The 25092-nt window shown below is 38.3% G+C and overlaps 1 protein-coding gene across 1 annotated transcript; it reads left to right on the plus strand.

The window, feature by feature from the left end:
• The first annotated feature begins 6520 nt into the window (after window positions 1–6520).
• On the plus strand, window positions 6521–24515 carry LOC141632394 (uncharacterized). Its single transcript, XM_074444945.1, has 8 exons — window positions 6521–6740; window positions 6897–7337; window positions 7544–8470; window positions 8527–9600; window positions 16777–17024; window positions 23796–24074; window positions 24129–24217; window positions 24329–24515. The coding sequence occupies exons 1-8, from the start codon at window positions 6521–6523 to the stop codon at window positions 24513–24515; spliced, it is 3465 nt and encodes a 1154-aa protein (XP_074301046.1).
• Window positions 24516–25092: the final 577 nt, after the last annotated feature.

A 25092-nucleotide genomic window follows, 5' to 3' on the forward strand; every position in this document is an offset into this window, starting at 1 on the left:
TGATAAGGCTAAAATTTAATGACTAAATGAAAATTGACAATGTTATTATTAGAGGCTCTTTACACTTATTTGCCGAGAATTTACTTAAAATGACATATAACCATCTTCGACAATCCTTTTGAGGCCACTTCCAAAACCCATTTTATCTGTGATGTCAAGCTACAAATTTTGTTTACGGAGATAAAGTGAATTCATATTATTTGAGTCCAATTCATATTGACGTTCAAGAATCACGTGCTTTGTTTTTTCATTTAAAAAGATTGACTTTCATCTAAAGTGTAGAAGACGTGACGAATCTTTCATCAAACAATAAGATTAAGTTTGTCATTATCAAGATAAGCAAGGTTTGTCACTTGATCAAGATAAGCTAAGAAAGATAGAATCATAGAAGAAAATAGGTACTTGTGGGTGGATTAATAATATGACGTTGGCAGGCATCCAAATTCTTGAGCACAAAGTTCTATCTTCCCGGTTTCCTAATCTATGTAGAGTGCAATCCTCAAATACTATAAATATATACTCATATTTCCAGCTCAAGGAGGACGGACAGAGGGAGCACAATAATAAATCAGAGACACAGACATTGAACGACCCAAATCTCATAAGTCCTATACTCTTATACTCCTCCTCAAATATATTACCATACCCCAGTTTCAAAATCACACATTCACATAAAAATTTTCCAAGTTCATATAAGCGCATAAGAGCCAATAATTTACGGCAAAGTCGATATTTATTAATAGTCAACTTCCAAATACGCCTGAGGATACCGAATCAAATAAGTTTTATTTACTCTTTCATTTCATCTTTTATTTATTTTCTCTATTTTATTGTCTTTTTTGTATAACTGTATTGACTAACCTAATAAACTTATCCTTGTAAATAATTGTATAAAGTTTCTTTGTCTTAATTTCGCCAAATATATAATATTACAAATAAATAGTAAAGGCCGTCAGTTTGATGGGCGGTCTAAGTGCCTAATACCTTCCTTGACCGTACCTTTACCCCCGAATCCGCAATCTTTGGTTTAGACCGGAGTGACGGATCAGTCACCATATCAGGGATCAAAAGAGGACTTTTCCGTTTAACTTATTTTTGATTGTTTTTTTATAAAACCTACGGGCGACTCCATATTATTTATTTATTTCAAAAAAGGAGATTTTTTCAGGGATCTCACAGTGGCAACTCCGCTAGGGACTTATTAAGAGGGTAAGACTCGAAATCTATTTGTAATATTATACTCCCTCATATTTATTATATTCTTCCCTATTTCCTTATTCGTGTTTTCTTCCCTATTTCCTTTATTGGATTGATTTGTGTGGTCCAAATTCAATTGTATATTGGGCAGTGTGTTTTGTGTGGTCCAAATTCACTTGCTTATTTCTTGTGCAAAAAGGAAAGGGGAAGAATATAGTGAAGAGGAGGGAGTATATTTGTTTTTTTTTTCTAAAGTAGTTTATTATAGAACTACGCCTAATTTAAGCTCGTTACAATAAGATCTGTTAATTAGCGTACTAATTTGCATATGAAAATAATCTGCCCGACAGAGAATGTGATAAAGTCAAAAAGGAGTTATACGTACGCGTCCTAGATTTTGCATGCAATGATTCACGGAACTCAAAATTTGACTATTTACTTTTCTCATTGTATTTCTGCCGTTTATTTTGTGATTGTACATTAGTATGGTATATAGTTTTATTTTATTTTTATATTTTGTATATACAAAAAGGGGGTAGGCTCTTCTTTAGCAAATATTACGCCATTTAAGCTACCCTATTCACCCTCGATAAAGTATGTTGTATACTTAGAAGGTCCATTCGACTGACTAGGCCTTACACATATTTTCGACCTCATGACGTCGCGTTTTGGCAACTCGTCTGGTCCATATGAGTGGGGGAGCACAAAAGCGAGAGATGCCCTCGTGGTATTTTAATGTCGTGAATACCCAATTTCCAATCCGTAAACCTAACCAAAGATCCCGTAGAACCTTTGATTAGGTTAATATATGATTGATCTGTATCAAGTTTTGTACTATGGATATATTTTTCGCTTTTTATAAACATGCAATGAGTCTAACGTTAAAATAAAAATTTGTGATAGTATGCTTTGTATGTACGTATAAAGTAAAAAAGGACACTAACTTAGCTAAGCTAGTAAATCATGCATTAGTTTGTTTTGTGTATATAGCATCCAGTATAGTCCAATTGGGCAAGATAACCACGTGTATAGGCTACACTGCATTAATAATTGATATCATACGTTTGCCACAGTTACATACTCATTCCTTAGCATATATATATAATTTTATCTTAGTACATCATCATCAGATACGTTGCGTCGTTTAGTCTAGAAAACCATTTAGACATCCATTGTAATTAGCCATCTTTTGTATCATATTGATCATTGGGTATATAACATTTTCAAATTCTCTTATCTTCGTTTTTCTTTTTTAACAAAATAGGGATCATAATTTTTTCTTCGTTTTTAAGAAAAGAATTTGTTTTTTGTTTTTAAAATAAATTTCCAGTCTCATTATCTGAGAGGTCTCTCAATAACGCTATTGAGAGACCATTTCTCCGTAGTTTTTGTGTTATAGAAATGAGTAAAGTCTTATTAACTTCGGGTCCTTCCATTAGTTTCAGTACAACCCAGATTTCTACTTTTGAAACCATATCAACCGGTCTGAAAAAAATAAAGCACAAACATGACAATAAAACCAGAAAAATCACTCTTACAGTCATATAATCTCATAACTCTGTTGCTAGTTTTATCAAATAACATGTCATCATTTACATCAAGTGTCTAATTATATAGGACCATCTTAGTCCTCTTTGAGTTACATAAATAATAAAATAAAAGAGCATATGTCATTTTTATTAGTCACTTGTTCTACTTTTTACCCTTAACTAGTAGAATAGACTTGAAATACATTAGGGCGTATCTTTTTAGTGTAGATCAACCGACCTCTTAGAGTCAGCCTGGATGAGGGTGTGCATTTAACCATCTTTTCCATCTCTGTGGTGTGATAATTCATTGATCGTCGTGTCTCTAGGTGACCTCTAGGTTTGGAGACTACATCTTTCTACCTGATTCGTCAATTTTCCATATGATTAGCAATATAAATGAGCAAAACTCTATCTACCAGATTCGTCAATTTTTCATATTTCAAATGACTACTAGATTCGTAAATTTCCCCAAATGAACACAAATTGCTTTCTAGCAGTTTCATAACTTCTCATACCTCAAATGACTACTAGATGAGCATAATCTCATATGATCGACCATTTTATTAAATATTATATTGTCATCCATTCCCATTGGTGTTAGAAAACTAGCTCAAACATATTCAAACCAGATTTTTAGTACAGTCGTGTCCAAACATACCAAATAAGACACGAGAGAGCTCACTCCATGCTCTTAAAAAAAGATAGGTGACCACTAGTCTCTTAGAATGAACTTAAGATGTGAGTCCAAGTACCAATACAAGCTCAAAAATACTCATACCAAAGACTCTAAGTCAACAAAAATTCCAGTCAAAGTGGCAATCAACTCTAGTGACAGAAGTCTCAAAAAGTCAAAGAAAAAAGTTATGATCTCAAATAGATACAATATCAAAAGTCTCAACGCTCTCCAAATTTCACATGAAAAAAATACCAGTCAAAATTTGCAATTCATATTTCAGAGTAGTCATTTTTCATTCCTCAGACGAGTCAATTCATAGTTACTTTGTCTCCATTTCTTTTGGGATGATACTTTCATTCATTTAGGTCACTGAGAGAGGCACACAGGTCTCCAATGTCTTCTAACACCATAGAACCTTCTACTCCATTCCATTTATCACCCTCGTTTAGCATCTAAGACTTCGGGGGATGTACACTAAATTTATACAGTCACATAAGTATTTTGTTTCTATGGTATTAGTTTTGCTTAATTAATATAGCTTGTTACTTTAAAGAGGGCAAAACCGTCAATATAACTCAAATTCACAAGTCAAGTAAAAATGATACACATTCTCCACATCAGAGAAATTGTGAGCTACTTGTAGAGTAAAAATGTCCAGATAGTGTCCAGTCATTCTACTTAGATCACATTTGGGTTAGGCCCCATCATTTTTAAAATATTTTCAAAAAAAAGAATTTCTTTCAATACTCATTTGAAATGTTTTAAAAAAAAATTCCAGTTTTTGCGTTCATCATACATGCACTAGATCTAGGACATGCATTTGCAATTTATGTGTCATATATTTGTCACTAAGTACTAACCTCCAATTGGAATCACTCGATTATATGCTCTAGAACTCGAGATATAGCCATCTGAATGAGGCTGCAATATCGTGAAATGCTTCTTTGCTTGTTAAACTCGTACGCACCCTTGCTTTTGCTATCTTTAGGCCTTGAAACGCGCACCAAGCTCATTCCTCGAGTCAATACTCCATGTCAAATGCAATGCTAAGAACTTAGGGACGGATTTGGCTTATTTTCCGCTGAAATCTTCATATTCCTACAAAATCACAAGAAAAGGAAGAAATACACGAAACAAGGGAAATAGTAGCATAAACTAATCAATTGAGCTCTGAAATGCGTGTAAAATAGGGTGTAAAACATCATATATTAGACACGCATCAAACTTCCCCAAACCAAACCCTCAAAGCAAGTTAATTCATGACTTTTTCTGGAAAAGGATTATGAATAGAGCAAGATATTCGCCTTATTTACACTTTGAAGTGTATGGTCGAATACAATTTCAATCAGAGAAGGTTATTACTTCTTCTCTTTTACTGACGAACTAGGTAGATACTTGGTATCCACTTAATGAGGTGAGAAAAGAAATTCTTTGAATAAGTTCAATCAATTCTTCTTATGAAGATTCAACAAGACTTGTAAGAATTATTAGAAAAGTAAGTAAGATGAGAGAGATTCTAGAGAGAGGAAAACCTCAATAATTAACAAAAAGGGGATTTAATTACAAGCAATGGCTGGGATTAAGAACCCTAATAAATCTAATACTTCGATTAACATCTCTAAATCAAAATCACGTATTATTCACTCAATTATACCGTTAGTTTCATCAAAATCAAAATCCAAAAAACATGTTGATTTCAATTCCGCTAGTACTAGTAAAACTAAAAGACAATCGACGGTCCCGAATCGTAATCAAACGTTCTTTCCTCTAACTACAGAGGAACTGGATGTGATCATGGAGGACGAACAGGAGGATGAGGAGGTTACTGAGGATGTTAGCGAGCAGCCGGTACCACTTCTCAAGTTATCCACTGAAGATGTCGCAGGTGAGATTAACTACTGGTCATCTGCTGTTTTCTTTTATATCCTGGGTGCGAAACCTCCGAGTAGTGTAATTACAGGTTTTGTTAAGAGGGTTTGGCAGTCTTATGGGGTTGACCGTATTTCTTTCCTTCCGAATGGTATTTTTTTGGTTCGTTTTAAATCAAAAGACAAACAGATGGAAGTTGTTAGGAATGGGCACCTTATGTTTGATAGCAAACCAGTGATTGTCAAGGAGTGGACTCCTGATGTTGAATTGATCAAACATGATGTCCAATTGATTCCAATTTGGATGAAATTATATGGACTTGATATTAAGGTTTGGGGTTCAGGCTGTTTAACTAAAATTAGTGGCTTAGTTGGGAAATTTCTGCGTTGCGATGAGGCTACTGCTAACCGAGCATTCCTTGGGTATGCTAGGCTTTTGGTGGAGGTGAAAATAGGATAGGAATTCCCAACTGAACTAACTTTTGAGGATGAGATGGGGAAAACCCAGAAGATTAAAGTGGTATATGATTGGTTACCCCTTTCATGTACCAAATGCAAAGGAATTGGGCATGTTGCTGATCAATGCAGGAGGGAGGTTATGAAAGTGCAGAAGGTATGGAGACCAAAACCTGTAGCTGGTGTCCAACTGGCACAGAAACCTCAAACACCCACTGCTAGACCTACTGCCAAGCCTAGGACTCCTGAAACGTCCATGGTCACTGCTGTTGTGGAGCCCATTACACCAACAGTCACTTCTGAAGTTGGCCAGGGCAAGGTGGTGAATCAGGAGTCTCTGCCTAGGAGGTTCATTACCAGACTGCTAAGACATGATACTGGGGAGCCTAGACTGTTTACTCCACGGGGTATCACCTTCATGGATGCATTAAATCTTTCTATGCATAAGGCAAGAGCTGAGAGTAAGAAGAAATTGGGGTTCCTAACCACAAACTCTGAGAATGGGTAGTTTGGGGTTTTGTAATGTACGTGGAAGGAATAACCTAAATAAACAGCAGGCAATAAAGTGGTTCATCCATCAAATTAATGTAGGGTTATTTGGTATTTTGGAAACTAAAATAAAGGGGAGTAAGTGGACGCAAGTTAGGAACAATTTGTGTTGTGACTGGTCAATCTGCACTAACAAAAGTCTTCACCAGGGAGGAAGAGTATGGTTGCTGTGGGATCCTAAGCTTTATCAGGTGGATGTGCTGGACATTACTGCTCAGTGCATACACTCTAGGATTTTTGATAAAATGAAGAAGGTTTACTTCTGGGTCACTATGGTTTATGGCTTCAATAAGTTGCAGGAGAGGGAAAGTCTCTGGGAGAAACACAGGAGTTATGCTCTGCAATGTGATGGCTCTTGGGCAGTTTGTGGGGACTTTAACAGTATTGTGGTTATGGATGAGAGAATTGGAGGGACTGGGGTTACTTGGGCTGAGATGGCTCCTATGAGGAATATGATGTCTGACTGTAATTTGTTTGAACTTAAAATGAAAGGGTCTTATTACACATGGAACAATAAACATGAGGCGGCTACAAGGGTGTACAGCAGGCTGAACAGGGTTATAGTGAATGATGATTGACTCCTCTCCTTTCCTGAGTCAGTTGCTCATTTTATTCCTGAAGGTCTGTTTGACCATTGCCCGTGTATCATCACCATGGTTGATACTTATGTGAGGAAAAAACCTTCATTCAAGTATTACAACATGTGGTCCCTTGCTCTTAACTACCTTACTGTGGTCCAATCTGGGTGGCATGTTGAGGTTCAGGGCACCCCAATGTTTAGGATTGTTGAGAAATTGAAAGGACTAAAGCAGAAGTTGAAAGAGCTGGACAGGGAACAGTTCAGTGATATTGAGAACCTAACCCATGTTGCTGAACTGTCTCTTAAGTACTTACAAGAACAGGTGATGAGCAATCCTTTGAATCCTGACTTCTGCAATGCTGAGAAGGAATGTGCCCAGGAACTTATACAATTAAAGAAAGCTAGGGATTCTTTCCTGGCTCAGAAAGCTAAAGAGGATTGGGCAAAAAATGGTGATGATAATACCTCATTTTTTCATGCAAGTATTAAAAGAAGGAGGGCACATAATCGAGTGTATCAAGTTAAAGATAAGGATGGGGTTTTATGATCTAAACCTCATGAAATTAAGAATGCATTTGAGGAGTATTATTGTGGTCTATTGGGCTCATCCAAAGGGGTGCATCCTGTGCATAAGGGGATTGTACAATCTGGTAATTGCCTGACTGCTGAGCACCCGAATTTACTCAAGTTGTCACGGATGATGAGATCAAGCAGGCCATGTTCTCAATACCTGGCACTAAAGCTCCAGGGCCTGATGGCTATAGTAGTCAATTTTTTAAAGACTCCTGGGCTATAGTAGGCAAGGATATATGTGCTTCTGTAAGGAATATGATAAGTACTGGAAATATTTTGAAGGAAGCCAACAATACTATCCTTACTCTGTTACCTAAAGTGGATGTGCCTGATACTGTCACGCAGTTCAGGCCAATTGCCTGCTGCAACACAGTTTATAAATGTATGGCTAAAGTAGTGTGTTCCAGACTTAGTAGCATTCTCCCTGATATTATCCACCCTTCTCAGAGTGCATTTATTGCTGGCAGAGACATAGTGGGTAATATTTTAATTTGCCAAGACCTCATTAAGCTGTACAAAAGGAAGAAATGTTCTCCTAGGCTCATGATGAAGATTGATTTCCAAAAAGCGTATGACTCCATTGAATGGAGTTATTTGAATGAAATGTTAAGGTATCTTAAGTTCCCTGACATTACCATTAAGCTTCTTATGCAGTGTGTGTCCTCTCCCTCTTATTCTCTGTCCCTGAATGGTGAAGTATTTGGGTTTTTCAAGGGCAAAAGGGGATTAAGGCTAGGGGACCCATTATCCCCCTTGCTTTTTACGATTTGCTTGGAGTATTTGAGTAGGTTGCTTGGATCCATTCCTAAATGTCATGGCTTCAAATTTCATCCTTTGTATGCTAGACTTAGCATAAACCATTTGTGCTTTGCTGATGACCTGCTAATGTTTAGCAGGGGGGACCTGGAGTCTGTTACATTAATGCTTAGAGCCTTTAGCACCTTTTCTCTTGCCTCCGGTCTTCAAATGAATAAGGATAAGTCCAATTTTTATTGCAATGGGGTTACTGATAGTGTGGTGCAGGCTATTGAGAATGCTTCAGGTATGAGAAAGGCTGCCATTCCTTTTAAGTATTTTGGGGTAAAAATTATGCATAAGAGGTTGGGAGTTTTGGACCCGCCAAATATGCCGTGGATAGGGTAACGGAGAGGATACAAAGATTAGGGGCTAGGAAACTCTCCTATGCTGGGAGAGTAGTCCTTATCTCTTCAGTTCTCAGTACTTTAAATAGCCATTGGGCAAGGGTGTTCATTATTCCAAAGACTGTGATGAAGAAAATTGAATCAATTTGCGGAGCGTTCTTGTGGTATGGGAATGATAGCTGTGAGAGACCTAACCTGGTGTCTTGGAAACAAATCTGTCAACCCAGAAGGAAAGGGGGTCTTGGCTTCAAAAATTTGCACACCTGGAACCTAGCTCTTATTGCTAAGTATGTTTGGTGGGTGGAAAAGAAGGCTGACCATTTATGGGTTAAGTGGGTGCATGCCATTTATATCAAGGACAGAATCTGGAAGGATTATGAGCCTTTTAGCTGTTCCAGTTGGGCCTGGAAGCGTATTTGTCAGGTCAAGAATAGACTCAAACCTCTACTCTTTGATGTTACTTGGAGAGATCTTGATCAGGACTACTCTACTCAGATGGGATACTCCTGGTTGGTTTATGAGGTAGATGATGTTCCCTGGTTTCCATGGATTCAGAATAGAATGTTGCTTCCAAAACATTCTTTTCATGTGTGGCTGATTGCTCAGAATAGATTACTCACCCAAGATAGGCTCTTCAGGATGCAGATCATACAAGCTAACTGTTGTTTCTTGTGTGGTAATGCAGAGGAGTCCATTGATCATTTGTTTTTCATTTGCCCTTATAGTCAGAAATGCAAGCAGCTTCTGGTAGCATGGCTTGACTGCTTCATTCCTGATCAGGGATTTATTCAGAGGTGGATAGAATACAGGTGCAGATCCTTATTCATGAAGCAGTGTATTGCAGCCGGTATAGTAAGTCTTATGTATGGAATCTGGTTTGCTAGAAATAGATGTCAAATTGAACATGTGGTACCTCTCCCTGCTGTTATTATAAAGCAGGTGAAGGGGTCTTTTAGTATGCAGTTGAAGAGTCGTAGACTAGAGCATAGGGATTGGAGGGTTCATGCCTGGGTAACTCGGCTAGAACAAAGTATGTAACAAACTAGGGATGCATATCTCTAGTGACAAATTGTTTGGTTGGGCTTATAATATAACACTTACATTTCCCCAAATAAAAAACAAAAAAAAAAATTCTTCTTATGAAGTATAAAAACCAAAGTATCAGTACTTTGTTAAAATGGGGAACAATAAAGTGAAGACTTTTATCTGCACCAAAAAGAATGTGATATGGTATCACAAGTTCACTTTCATTACGATATGATTGAATCTTTACATTGTAGTTGGAGGTAGTTTCTGTTATAAAAATTTTCTGGCATTTAAATTTTCCACTAAAATAAAACATGGTTCAAGCAATCATCTACTTTTCATATGAGATATAGTTAGGCATGGTACCTAAATTGTAGCTTGTTTCGATAGTAAACATGTGCTCTACATGATCACGAGAACAAAGGGTTTATGGCTCGTGATGCTGTCTATTAAAGAAAAGAGGATTATTTCTTAAAGACAGAGTGGAAGAAAATGTTCAAGAGCCACAAACCGAGAATAAGACGTAGGAAGATGTTCCTCCTTGGTCAAAATCAGTAATTATTTCTTCGAAACCTAAAGTGGACAGGAGTTATGTTATTTTTGAAAGTAACAAACCTGTAACTTATTATGATGCTTTATCTAATCTCAACTCCACAAAAGTCCGAAGTGAGCATAAACAAGAAGATGTTTATTTAGCTTGGTTAATTTATAGCAAAGAGTTTTGCACGCTACAACAACGCTTTGCTAAATTCAGATTTGTAATAGTTGGCTTTTAAAATCATCTTGCATGAGTTTTGAAAATCGCAACTATCCTTGAAAACTTAAGAAGAAGTCTTAAGTAGCTGTTAAGGTGTTAAATTGCATGTTTTGATCATGTGATAAATTTTTCTCGAATTGTCGAGTAGTTTTGTCTATACATGAAGTTTAGTGGGAGTAGGGTGGTATTATTAGTCTTATATATGTGAATGACATATTGATCACTGTGAGTGATGAAAGAATTAGGAGAAGAATAATACATCTCTAAGATATCTAGTTAGATGGATATTAGCATAAAAGTTAATATTCTTATGTTAATAAGAATCTTGACAAGTTCAAAAGTATTGAACATCAAGAAATTGAAACCATTTGCTTCCGCTGCGGGATTAATTCATTACACTTAGATGTATTACCATTCTTAAACCTCGTATACTTGGAGTATGACGAGATGTTACAAATCGAATCTTTGAGAGAAGTCTCTATATAGCCACATAGTTCATTATTTAGTACTCAGGAAGTACTAAAGATATGAAGCTAACCATTTATAAATGAGATGGATTTATGTGCAAGGAGTTACACAAAAACCATATTCTAAACTCATAAAGATGGTTAGAAAACCATCTTGGCTATATTATTTAAGGAGGATATCTGCTAGAAACGTCTTAGGCAGTTGAACAATGAGATATACTCAACGGAAATTAAGTACACTTGCAATAATGAGATATGCAAGAAGGAAGGGATAATATTTGGATTCGGTTTTGTGAATTGGAGGAACTATGGTAGTTCGTTCCAATAACCGAAGGTCCTATCCCTACTCACTGTGAGGACAGTGGGAGCTATTCTAAGGCAAGATTGCCTATGTCTAGATTGGATCTAGACACATATACTCAATAGAGTTTTTATAATAAAGACTATACATAACAAAGGGAAATAGTATATAGTAAGGTTAGTAAAGTGCAAAGTGTTGCTAAGACTTACTAATCAAGGCCTTCTCATAGGCTTAGCATGATGTGTCATACCATTTCAACAGAATTGAGATGATCCACTATATACGAGATTCAAAAGGAATTATAGATTATGTAGTAATTGATATTGTATCAATTTTACATATGTGATAATGCACTCATCGTTTGAGTTTTATTCAAAACTCTTTTCTTTAATGCTTTGTTTTTCCAAATAAGTTTTCGAGACAATGTTGAACCCTTTTACAGTGAACTGGATTAACATAGTATTCACCCCTAGTCACTTATATGAGGTGACATCTCCTAGTGATTAGAGTGTGAGTCGATTGATGGCAAGTTCAAGTGCCATAGAGTCATAAGAGATGAATAATCGATCACATAGGCAGACTGTATGGGACACTCTGTCGGGCAGTGACCGCTTAGAGTTCTGGCAATTTTATGTAGCCTGGTCATGGCGAGAGCTACTATAATATTCTTTTGAGTCGATTCTTTAACTAGAGACTGTTCGCCCAAGACGACACAGTTTCTGATTGACTTTGATTTTTGCCCCAAGCCATCCTGTCAAAAGGGGTGAGTGTGCATCTTTTGGGTCATGATGAACTGTGGGTGTACGAAGGGAATAGTGCGATAGGAATTGACCACCCCTTGCCAGGGTTATTTGAAATCTAAAGGCCACTCGAGGAGCAGTAAACTGAAAATGCGTGGCCACGCTCGGAAAATATCTTCGGTAGATAATTCCGGTCAGACAGTTACTCTCCAGATCGAGAAAACCACTCTTGATATGATCACATGCAAGTACGACCTGCAAGACACCTTGCATTGATTGGGAGATTGTAATAGGATAAGAGAATTGGTGACGCACACTTGTCTCGGACAAGTGGGAGATTGTTGGAGTATGTGTCCTCAACAATGGTGCGATCACATTATTGAAACTCATGATAAGAATACGTATGGGATGATTCATTTATATATGTCAACTGATCAACATTAATCGGTAATGATTAGCTGACTAGAGTTTGACATTACTGTCCTTTAACGGTGGTGATCAGTTGATCCCTAAAGGTCACACCTAAAGGACGATTCCCTCAATTATAAAGTTAATCGATTGTATGACAATACAGATTGATTAAATCCTTAAATTGAATAAATTGATATATAAGAGAGAATATTATATCTTATTGTAATATGATTAAATAAGATTCAATTTAGTAATTAAAATGTTATATTACCAAAATTGATTATTGTTTATGAAACAATTGAGATAAGAATGAATAGTTAATTAAAATTACAAAATATTGTGAATTATATTAACTTGACCAATTTTATACACAAGTAATTATGAATTACTAGGAAATTTGTTATTTGTAATTTAATTAATTTATATAATGATATTTAATTGTTAAATATGCATTAAATTGATTAATGACATGTTACATGTCACATGTCACACCATATTACAAATGACAAATGACAAAAATAAAATGGAGTCCACATTATATGAGTCCACTGGTTTTAAGGGGTGTTTAAGGGTTAATTGTAATTGTTAATTTTATATTAAGGACATTATGATTACCCCTAAAACCCTGAATGCTACCCTAAATATTTAGATAAGAGCAAAATGTAAGATGAGCATGCATTGGCTCCTTTTGGCCACTCCACCAAACCGGCACCCCCTCTCATGGACAATAAGAAAGTTATTCTTATTTTTCCCATTCAATCAATTATTATCATTCATTTTTCATGGATATCTCTCTAACTCTCTAAAATAGTTTTAGTACATAAAATTGTTCAAAAATCTAATATCAAAAATAAGATTACTAAAGTAGTAATAGTATCAATATTAGATTTATTTAAGGTAACTAATATTGTTATCTAGTTAGTAATAATATTAGTATTGAGGGATAGTCTTGGTGTAATCAAGAGGAGGATCTCTACTTTCGGATCTTGTTGGAGTATCATCCTAACATCTTATTTAGCTCAAGATCTAGATTTGGAAGGAGTCCAAATATAGTGCCCATAAATCCGTCTCTCCAATGTAAAAAAATCGTTTTTCTCCATATTTTTTTGATTAAAACATCCTGCATGCACTTAGATCCATATGAGTATAAATTATGAGTAATTTATAAAATCTATGAAATAAGTTTAATAGGGGTTTATGAAACTTTCACTATGTAGAGCATATAACCACTGCCTATATGTCTAAGACCTGTCCAGACTCTCGGTGTAATAACTGTACACCGAACGACACTCGGGGAATAGAGCGTATAACAACTACCTCCATTACCCCCTCCCCCCAGACCAAATATCATACACCAGACCCCGAAGGGTTGCGTTAGTTCATTCCGTTCGGTATGTAACTGATACCTCACGTCATCTATACAACTAGCCGACAAACAATGCACAGTATAACTGACCATACATACATGTGAATAACATCATTATCAAACCGTAGGATAATATAACTGGCTATTCTACAATCATATGAACAAGAGTAACCAAAGACATATGCAACACCAGGACATAACACGTTGAACACAATACAACATATAAAACAAGTATACGCAACCAATGTTATTGTAACTTCAACTATAGCATTAACAATAATCTTACCTCGTAACCCAATGTTATATTAGCTTTAGCTATAACAGTGACTTCATTAGCCTAAAGTTACATTAGCATTAGCTATAACATCGATATGTGACTTAAGTTATAGTAGCCCAGCTATAAGATTGAGCTATAATCTCAAAGTTATGCGCCTTCACCTATAACTTTATCACAACCTCAGAGTTGTACCAACCCAGCCATAACATTGAGCCATAATCTCAAGGTTATACTAGTTTAGCTATAACTCTAGGTCTTCTCCCATACCACCACCAAGCCGCCACTAGGGTTTCCATAGGGAACCCTAGTCGCACGCCCAAACACCTAAAACGGAGCATATGCAAGATACGTTATGTAATTTAAACAATAAAACACATACGTAAACACACAAACACAATTAAACATGATAATAAATAATCAAACACATACAAATTACACAAATCAATTATTAAATCATGTAAATTACATCAATTGGCATAAACATAATTAAAGGAAAACACCTAGTTACCTTTTTAAGCAAATACTCCTAGAGATCGTCTTCAACGATATAAACGTCTTCTCCAGGTGCGGTCTCCAACGGATCATCCACGGTCCAAAGATAACGAATCTAATATATATATATATATATATATATATATATATATATATATATATATATATATATATATATATATATATATATATATAAACTATGAAACTATAAAAACTACGCGAAAACATAAAACATACAAAGAAGATAGATAGATCCAAGACGTAGGATCGATCTAAGCATGAAAGATGTTGAAGAGAGGAGGAAGAAGGCGCGGCACAAAACCCTAGAGGGGTGGAGGCTTATGGCACAAGGGGGGAGAAGAGAGGAGTGAATTAGGTTTAGGGTTTTGTGAGAAATATGAGAAAAGAAAAGTAAGGATTTTGTTTCCCTTCATATTTATAGAAGAACTCATGGGTTTATTTCAAGCTTAGGCCCAAAACTTACCCATCTACACCAAGAATGACGTGAGACCCAAGAAAGGAACGGGTCTTCACCGTTTTCAAACCTAACAAGATAAGAAGACAAGAGACGGATATTTTCCCGGAAAATAAAATATGAAAAATAGGATAATAAAATTAGATAATTAAATTATAGAAATTAGGGATGTTTCATCGGTGATAGAATATGAATGCGTAACTGTTTGTATAGTTGAGTATATGTAAGTATGTGGATGGGTGATGGGATGTAATGCAAGTATACATAAGGTTATGTGGTGACATGCAAGTGATAATTGATTTACAGGTTTTAATGTTGATAAAAATTTATGGGCATGTTGTCTGGTAGAATATGATATGCATATGTATGAGTAGAATACCATTATCGATATGAATGACTATGTGAATTAAGGTACGTGGTAGTAAGATCGAATGTTGTATGGTATGTAATAAAGTAGAATTATATTGTTTTGATTGCGGTAACTGTGTTATATGCAAGGTAATGTGAATTAATACTAATAGTATAGAAATAATTAGTCACGAGTTCTAAGTATGCCTTAGACTACGAACGATTTATTATTTTGCGACAACGCCTAACCAGATTCTTAATCTTTCGTTGAGTATTTTGACTTACTCGACCGAATACGAGGGACTACTCAACAGATTAGGCCTTACTCGACCGAGTGGGAGGGTCACTCGATCGAGTTTGACAGAAAACAGAATCAATCTTAATTCTGCCAACATCAAAACTCGACCGAGCAACCTCAAATCGATCGAGTAGAGGCTACACGATCGAGTATCTCAGATACTCGATCGAGTATCGTTGCTACAGTAACACGGGTTCTTAAAATTTTTCGAGGCTTATAACCTCAACTCCTTCATTCTTTTACACCTTATTATTCTTTCAAAACCTAATTTCTCTACTAAACCCTCTTGTCTCACAAAATCTTTGGTGATTTTGTGCTTGATTCCTTCCGCATCTTCCTAAGTTCATCCACTTAATCCGTTTTCACACGTATTCAAGGTAAATTTATACTCTTTTCTTTGATTTTAAATCAATTTGAAGCATGTATTTGTGACTATGTTCAACCCGGATTTTTCTAGGGTTTGCCCCAAATTTCGATTTTTGTTCATCAAATTCATCTTAAAGTGTTGAAAAAGGATAAGGGATGTTAGTAGTATCGTATTTGGTGCTTATTTTGGTTATTTTCATCAAAAATTTTGTCTTAAAACTCCGTCTTAAAAGTGCACAAGGCTAAAATTTTGCCCCAATTTCACTACAATAACCGACTTATTAAGCTTGTTTTTGGTGACGTTCAGTCCGGTTGCTTCTATAACCTGTTTAAACTTCATATATTGGAATTTTAAACCATCTTTTATGAATTGCAAAGAGTAAGGGAATTGGCAAAATCGTGTTTTGTCTCAAAATTTTACATACTTTGACAAGAAATTTATCTGAAGCATTGTCTTTTCCGTATAAATCAGTTGAAAATTTCTACTTTGAATTTGTAAAAACCCGATGTGTGGCTAAACTATGTTGAAACAGATGCCGAGAACTACAGCTACACGACAAAGCAAGAGGACACGCGCCACCGAGGTAGAGGTGGGGGAAGGAAGCAAAGGACCCGTTATCTCACCAGTACCTGGATACCCAATGGTAATCTTTGCCGACTTTAAATACAGAGATGCTTTTCGTAGAGTAGTTGAGTCGCACCTTGAGACCCACAAGGTGCATAGATACCAGTGTTGGAGGATTTGAAAATAGAAGTAGATGTCTGACATATCTTTAAGGTGCTGGTTTTGGAGGGGTTGTACCACTTGAGGAAACACTCATGAATTTTTGACCCTAGAGTTCATGAGTTCTTTTACTTATGATGTGGCTGAGAAAATGGTAGGTTTCCGATTGATGAACACTAGCTTCTACCTCACCCTTGATCAGTTTGCCGATCACCTAAGACTTACACGGGCCAAGAAGGGATATCTTAGGGATGTCCTGACTGATTTTGGAGCCAGTGGCTACATGCCCTTGTTCACTGGTAGACCTGCCCCTACTTCATGTGCCATGTTGATCAATGATATTCAGCATGTGACCTTGAAGATCTTTCTCTGGGCCATTACCTGTTTGCTCTACGGAAGGAAGGATGTGAGTAATCTTAACTTACATGAGGTGATGTTGTTGGTCTCTTACCTGAACGCCACCCGATAGGAGCGCTTTGCTTACAGTGCCCCAGCCCTAGTATATGTCAGTTTGGCCTTGATGGCCAAGTCTTCGACCCGTTACCTTAGTTGTGGTGCTATCGCCACTCGCTTAGCAAAGAGGTTGACAAGTTTTGAGGCTTCTTCGGCCCTCAAACCTTTGGTCCCGGTTGTTCTGACTATGGACAGGGCCTAATTCATCTCTCAGAAGTGGTTGAGAGTGTTGGGTGATGGTGGTTTATATTGGAGGGTGAGAGGTAGGAGTTGGATAAAAGTGCCCGACCCGGATCATCTTCCAGTGACTGAGCTGTTGGCTGAGTCTGACCTCCACGACTAGACCTACCTGATTATAGACGACTTTCTCGAGGAGATACCTAAGCCGGTCGGGGGAGACCACACTAGGAGGGAGGACCACGTGCCCAGGGAGGGGAGAGGCCCCTGGAGAGTGAGAGAGGTGGTAGGGAAGTGTCAGTTTGTGCAGCCTGGACCACACCAGTACCAGTACCACATCTACCCGTCTTCTTTCGGCCCTCGGACGCAGGTTAGCGAGCTTACAAAGAGAGTGTCCAAAACATTGGTGCTTCGGAACCTCCACGAGATGGCCTATGTGCAGGGTATTGGGAGCAACCTGGCCCATCCGGTTTGGTGGTGTGGCGTGGGGAATGATAGTGGTGTCTTTCTCTCCTATGGAGTAGATTCGACTACATGGGGAGCCCCTACGAGCTACCCCTATGGGTGCCTTGCACCATGGAGGACAGAAGTAGACCCCGGCACAGGAGCTACTACCGGAGGAGGCATGTCGGGAGCTGCCACCTCAGGAGTAGGAGGAGATGACGATATGGAGGAGGAGCGAACTGGTGACCTTGAGTGACCGTTGGTTATTTTCTTGTGCTTGTTTTAGCGGACTTACGTTGGTTTGTTACATTTGTTTGTTGGTACATGTATTATTAATCGGTTTGTATTTGGCCATAAGGCCGTATTTTGTCGGATTTTCTAAACTTGTTATGTAGGTACGTGATGTTGGGGATGAAACCCCAGAGATTGGTATATTTTCCTTCCTTAACATCGCATTTCGGAACATTCTGACATGCAGTTACTCAATCGAGTGCCCTCAACTCAATCGAGTACCTGCGTATGACATCTTAAGGAGCATTCTGATCTATACATACTCGACCGAGTATGCTTAACTCGATCGAGTAACCTGACCTGAAATTGATCGAGTAAATCTAACTCAATCTAGTACCCCTGCTTGTGTTTATTAACCGCTTTCTTGTGTTACTTGGCATTATGGGAGTACCTTGTTGATATTATATATCGTTCTCATGGTTGTTGGTCATTTTCTTATGCTTTATATTTAAATACATGTGGTATCAAGAAGGTATGCAATAGTTTTCATTCCATGTGATTACTAATTTTCTTTAAGTATCGTTCTAAGCGGTTGTTAAGTTTATATAATTGTTGGTAATAATTTTGAGATATTTATGTTGGGTAATTTTGTTTTTCATAATGTTACATGGACAAATTATTTTAATTTCTATATATATATATATATATATATATATATATATATATATATATATATATATATATATATTTCTAAATATATATATATCGGATGGTATTATTGAACATGACAAGTCTAATTATTGTGTTGTTATTTCCATATTTTATGTTAACATAAATCCAAGATTAGTTGGCAATGTCAAAGAATTGGTTGTGAGTTTCGCTTTATCAAGATATTGCCTTTTTAAAGGTGAACTTCGGGGACGAAGTTCCTTTTAAGAGAACAAGAGTAATGTTGCGCATGAAAAAATGCCTAAAATGTCGTCTTTTAAGTACTTCATTGGTAATTTATTTTTGATTTTTGTTGCATAATTTAATTGTTGTTCAAGTAATTTAATCATTTTTTAAATAATGTAATTGTTGTGTAAACGATTGAAATGATTATAGAATAATGTAGTCGCATTTGATGTTTAATGGATTAAGTGTTGGTTGAGTAAATAAGTTGATTGTATCGAATTTATATGCTGTTAAATTCGTCTGGTAAAAATGAAAGTAATAGTTTGTGACTGTGTACCTTTTAAATTCTTAACATGTTGATGATGAATCATAAGGGAGTGGTGTTTGATCGTCCTATTCCTAGAAGTAGATGATGATGATTAGTCGGCATGGGAAGTTGGGTGATATGTTGTGTATGGCTATAATAGTTATTGTCGGGTTTAGTTGTTGTTAGTTGTCTTGACTTAGATTACATTCTCGGGTGGTGGGAGGTGATGAGTTGAACTTCGAGGACGAAGTTCTTTTTAAGGGGGGAAGACTGTAATACCTGCCCCGTTAGGGACCGGTTGACTAGTCGTTGACTGACCTTGGCACTTGGTAGACCCTTGAGAACCTTTCGTACAATCGGACTTAATACTTGGTGACCTTTAAAAGTGGAGAACTCGATCTAGCCTAGGCTATTCGGTCGAGTAGTATAGTAACTCGATCGAGTAGAGGCCACTCGATCGAGTAAGTCCCATACTCGATCGAGTATGTCGGTTTCAACGATGATTTATAAATCGTGAAGTCGTAAACCCCAAATCAGTTTTTCATTTCTTCTATTCCTAAACCAAATCGATGACACTTCTTCTCCTTCACCAGCTTTAAACCCTTGAGATCCCATTACACTGGGAGACACCATAGGGATGGAGACTTGAGTCAGGTAGCGGTCTTGTCGCCGAAATGCCGAGCATAGGTAAGTCATCATCATCATCATACTTAGGTTTCCTTGTGGTTATATTTGTTAGTAATAGGGTTCTCCCTACTGGTTGTGATAGGCGTTGATGGAGGTTGTCTAGTCATTATGTGGATGCATACGGTGTCGTTGCTAATTGCTAAAGGTAGGTTTTCCTAGTCAGTACTATTGATTGATTGTCATGTGTGGTGTATCATATTGTTGACTGTGTGATAACAATGCTGTATTTGTGTACGGGGTGCGTCCCTGGCTAAGTGGAGTCATCATCGGGAATGGCTTCACGCTCTTGATTCGCCCTTTGTGGTTCCCGTCACAAGGGGGATGTGCACATTAATGGATATGGGTTATTCGCTCGATGGAGATGAGCAGGGCTTAGGTGGGAAAGGCTGCAGTCCCCCACTGGCGGTGTGGAATATCCGTTGCGATGGATATTCTGGCAGAACCTTACCTTCGGGTTAGTAAGATGATTTATGAATTTTTGGAAGTTGGAGTTGGTTGTAATACCACGGTTTTCTAAGTCTGTTACTCGGCCGAGTAAGTGTGTCGTGTGTTTCTAGACAGTTTACTGCCCAGGAATACTCGGCCGTGTATGGGAATATTCGATCGAGTAGAGGATACTCGGCCGAGTATACTCGATACTCGACCGAGTATCCGGTCTGACGGGTTTTATTTCCGCGGTTTTATTTAGAAAGGATTAGATTAATATAAGACGCGATTTAGAGTTCTTAATATATTTTACAAAACCTAAGTAATAGAACGTAACTCTAATCCTCTCCAAATATCTCTCAAGTGCATGGATCGTTCGTGTGTCTAGTTCATCTTTCCTTGCGTCGATTGTGTCGGTAAGCTTCTGATTTCATAATTTCCATTGATTTATCTTTTAGGGTTTTGCCCTAGTTTGTGATTTGGGGAAAAGTGATTTTAGCATATGGTAATTGGAATTATGTGATTGTTATTAGGTGGAGATTTCGTAGAGGAGCCTTTCTAGCTTGCTTGATTGTCTCATTGCAGTTTGTGCTAAGGTAGGGTTTCCCTATTCAGTTTACAGTTTAATTGATTTGAGATTATTTGGTAATTATTGTACGATTGATATTGTGTTTATCTGCTGTTGCTGGATTTGAGTTGGGTGTTGGTGTTGTGATGGTTAATGGTGATGTTCGCGAGGTGCATCCTCGGCTGAGTGGAGTCACTTGTGGGAGTGGCTTCACGACCTAGTTTCGCCCTCTGTGGAACCCGCTACAGGAGGGGATGTGCACATTAATGAACAGGGTTATCGTTCGTTGATGAGCGGGGCTTAGGTCTGTACGGCTGCGGTCCCCAACTGGCAGGGCTACACACTTTAGTGTGTAGTCATTTACATGTTGTGATTGGGAATCGACGTGGATGTAATCAACTTCTACCTTATCGTACTTGTCTTATGTTTATTATGCAGTAAACTGACCCTGTTATTGTTTTATAAATCTATGGTGATCCATTCGGGGATGGTGAGCAGATTGTGATAGGTGATGATGATCATTAGCTTTGTGACGAGATGGGGAGTCATCACTCCATTCTAGCTTCCACAGTCATGAGTTTTACCTTTCAGTTTTAGTTGTTAAACATTAGTAACTTTTACTTTGGTTTTGGTATTGGATCATGTAATCATTAACTATTTATACTTTAATAAATGTTGTTTTGTATTGGTAACTTTGATATACTAAACTCGGGCAACCAAGATGGTGACGGTCTCTCATGCTAGGGTGGTCCTGGTAAGGCACCTTGGTATGTAGGGGTGTCACAAAGTTGTATCAGAGCGACGATTCTGGAACCTAAAATTAATGAACCTAATGAACATAGGGAGTCTAAATAAAATGAACCCGGGGAGAGTTTTTTGGAGCTAGCGCAAATACTTGGGAGACATCCCGAAGTCGCATTAAGGCCCTTACGATCTCGAGCCGGTCACATGGGGAAGTCATGGGAACTGTGTGTACTTCGAGTCATGTGTGTAGTACTTGTAGCTTGAATCTTGTGAATTTGTTGGATGAAATGATGAAAGAATTGGAACATGGTAGTATATGAAATGTGAATTGCGAATTTGTATATGATAGATCTTGAGCATGAAGTATGTTGAGCATGTTATATGTTTAATACGTGGCTTTTAAAAGGGTAGTGGTGTATATGTGTATATTCTTATAAAAAGGCATGGTTACGTATATTTACGATAGTTTACAGCTCGTTTTTGGAATGACTCGGCCGAGCAGGGCGGGTACTCGACCGAGTAGGGGGTACTCGGCCGAGTAACCAAGCACTCGACCGAGTGTTGTTTGGGATATAAGTAGCAGTAGCTACTATAATACTACAGTTTTCTATGTCTTTGGGTACTCTATCGAGTGGGGCTTACTCTGTCGAGTAAGAATGTTTGGTTTACAAAACAGTGTTGTGCTGAAGGGTACTCGATCGAGTAAGGGTCACTCGATCGAGTAAGTTACTTACTCGATCGAGTAAGTTGGTTTTACAGGTTGTTTTTGACGGGTTTTGATAGCAACGTGAGGAAGATATATAAACCTAATCCTTCAGTTTATTTTCATTTTTACACTTTTCTAAACTTCACAAAGATAAAACAAAGTTACGTTGCTTCTATCTCTCTCTCTCTCTCTCTCTCTCTCATTGCTAACAAATCCTAAAGGCTAGAGTCGTCGGATCGTTGTGTTCTTTACGCCGTTGAGACCGTCGTATTGTGGGTAACATCCTAGTATAGTTTTTATGTTGTTTCATTGATTTTGGTTGAAACCCTAGTTGGGTAAATTGGGGGTTTTGGGAGTATTGTGTTTATTAGATGGTGATTGTATGATTGTATGTTTGATAGGAGGTGAATTCGTAGAAGAACGTTTTTGATTCACTTCTTGTGATTGTTGATCGGTGACTTCATCTCAGGTAGGGTTTCCCTACTCAGTTATTGTATAAATGATTATAAGATGGTTGTTTGGTTGTTTGGTATGATGATTATATCGTAATTGTTATTGACATTGTTTTACATTGATATTGTGATTGGCTATTGTTCATTGTCTGTGGTTATCGAGGTGTGCCCTCGACTGAGTGGAGTCACTTGCGGGAGTGGCTTCACACCCTTGGTTCGCCCCTTGTGGTTCCCATCACAAGGGGATGTGCACATTAAGGAACATAGGTTATTCGCTCGATGGAGATGAGCGGGGCTTAAGTGGGAACGGCAGCGGTCCTCCACTGGCGGTGAGGAATATCTGTTGCGATGGATATTCTGGCAGGGCTACACCCTTTAGTGTGTAGTCAGATGATTGTTGATGTTACGGTGTTGGAGATTGTGATTGTGTATCTGTTGTTGTTTATCTTATATTGTTTATGCAGTAACTGGCCCCGTTTAAATGTTTTAAAAACTGTGGTGATCCACTCGGGGGTGGTGAGCAGTTCATTTAGCAGGTATATCTTGGATACGCGCGGGATGTAGCTTGGGGATGGAGTCATCACATATCAGAGTCTTCAGTCTTCCGTTGTGTTTGGTAAGGCAGTTTCACTTAGTTATTTTACAATTTTGAGAACAGTTGTATTTTATTTTACCGTTTTGGGTTTTGGATATGTAATCAGTTAAACTTATTTATCTAAAGTATGTTTCTTTATGGTCAATTTGATATACATTGCCTCAGGTAACCGAGATGGTATCACTTCCATGCATTAGGTGGTCCTGGTAAGGCACCTTAGTGTATGGGGGTGTTACATCTACTGGTTGTGATCACTCGACCGAGTAGTATGGCATACTCGACCGAGTATCATCCATACTCGACCGAGTATGTTTTCTGTGTTTTTAACGTTGGCTACTTGAGTGGAACACTCGACCGAGTAATAGTAGTACTCGACCGAGTAGTCCATACTCCACCGAGTATCTCACCATACTCGGCCGAGTACTTCTTTGGCGGAGGGTCATATTTATTTTGAGCCATAGGCTATGTGCTTACGTTTCCTTGCTTCTATCAGCTTAAATTGCCGCCAAAGAGGTCAGCAGCGTATATCCAAGCATCTGAGATGACCATAGATAAGGTAGCTCGTATGATTGAGCAGCAGGATGCACTCCTTGAGGCTCTTAAAAATGTGGGTAAGGGGGCTGAGAAACTGGTGGACGCAACCCACCTGAGCACCATCATTATCTGCTTCAACCCATCGACTTACGAGGGCACTGGAGAACCTAAGCTGCTTGATAACTGGCACCGAGAGATGGAGAGTCTTCTTGAGGTTGTAGAGTGTCCGGCGGAGTTGGTTGTTGAGTAGGTAGTGTACTACCTGAGAGGTGAGGCTGCAGTTTGGTGGCAGAATGTGAAAGAAGATGCAAGGGCATACTATAAGGACGAGGGGCTTGATGATATACCATGGGCAGGTCTGAAGAGTGCTATGAGGGAACAGTTTGTGCCATAGCACATCCACCACAAGTTGAGAGCCGAGTTTGATTCCTTCACCATGTCTAACGATATGAATGTCACAGAGTACTATCACCGGTACCTTGAATAGTCCAGATATGCAGAAGATATGCAGCTGGGTCAGCGAGGTTTAGCTCTTTGGTTTGAGAAGGGGTTGGATCCTAAGATCATGAACAGGTTACCAGCTAGAGTTCTTAGCGATCTAAAGGAGGTCTATGCACGGGCTGGACACGCTGAGAGGCTAGTAGACTTGGCCAAGGAGGCTAACGAAAAAACTACATAAAAGAGGAAAGCAGAGAGTGAAAGTGGCAATCAGTCAGGCCATAAGAAGAGCAACTATGGGCAGTCTAGGGCTTTTTCTGGAGGATCTGGGTTTTCAGGGGGATCTCGAGCATGAGGGAGAGGTGGTGGTCGGAGTGTTAGTGACAACTCCAACCTTACTTGCTTCAATTGTGGTGGAGTGCGTCACAAGAGACACGATTGTACCAGTGCCAAAGTTGGATTATTTTCAGGAGCTTATCAGGGGAGTTTCTCTCAGGCTCTGAGCCAGAGTTTTGCTAGCAACAGGCCATCTGGGTCTTGGGGTAACTGTGGAGGGAAGAACAACAATAATGGCGGCATCAACCGCAATAGTGGAAGATCCTATTAGTGCCCAAACAACAGTGTGACTCAGAAGTTGGCAGCTAAGCCGACTACTTCAAATACCTCGGTCCAAGGAGGAGGATAGAAAAACAGCGGGATGCTCTTTATGATGGGGAAACAGGAAACTGAGAACGATGCTCATGTGGTTACCGGTGCCTTTCTTGTTCATAATACACCGTCTTTCGTTTTGTTTGACTCTGGGGCAACCCATTCCTTTG

This window comes from Silene latifolia, chromosome Y, assembly GCF_048544455.1.
Source record: "Silene latifolia isolate original U9 population chromosome Y, ASM4854445v1, whole genome shotgun sequence".
In the NCBI taxonomy this organism is placed as follows: domain Eukaryota; kingdom Viridiplantae; phylum Streptophyta; class Magnoliopsida; order Caryophyllales; family Caryophyllaceae; genus Silene; species Silene latifolia.

Bases quoted from the DNA above. Each gene is read 5' to 3' on its own strand.
- LOC141632394 (XM_074444945.1), top strand. From the start codon at position 6,521: ATGAAGAAGGTTTACTTCTGGGTCACTATGGTTTATGGCTTCAATAAG. The intron at 7,338-7,543 runs GTATTAAAAGAA...AATTTACTCAAG, and splicing joins TACCTCATTTTTTCATGCAA to TTGTCACGGATGATGAGATC. The intron at 24,075-24,128 runs GTTGTTGAGTAG...GTTTGGTGGCAG, and splicing joins TAGAGTGTCCGGCGGAGTTG to AATGTGAAAGAAGATGCAAG.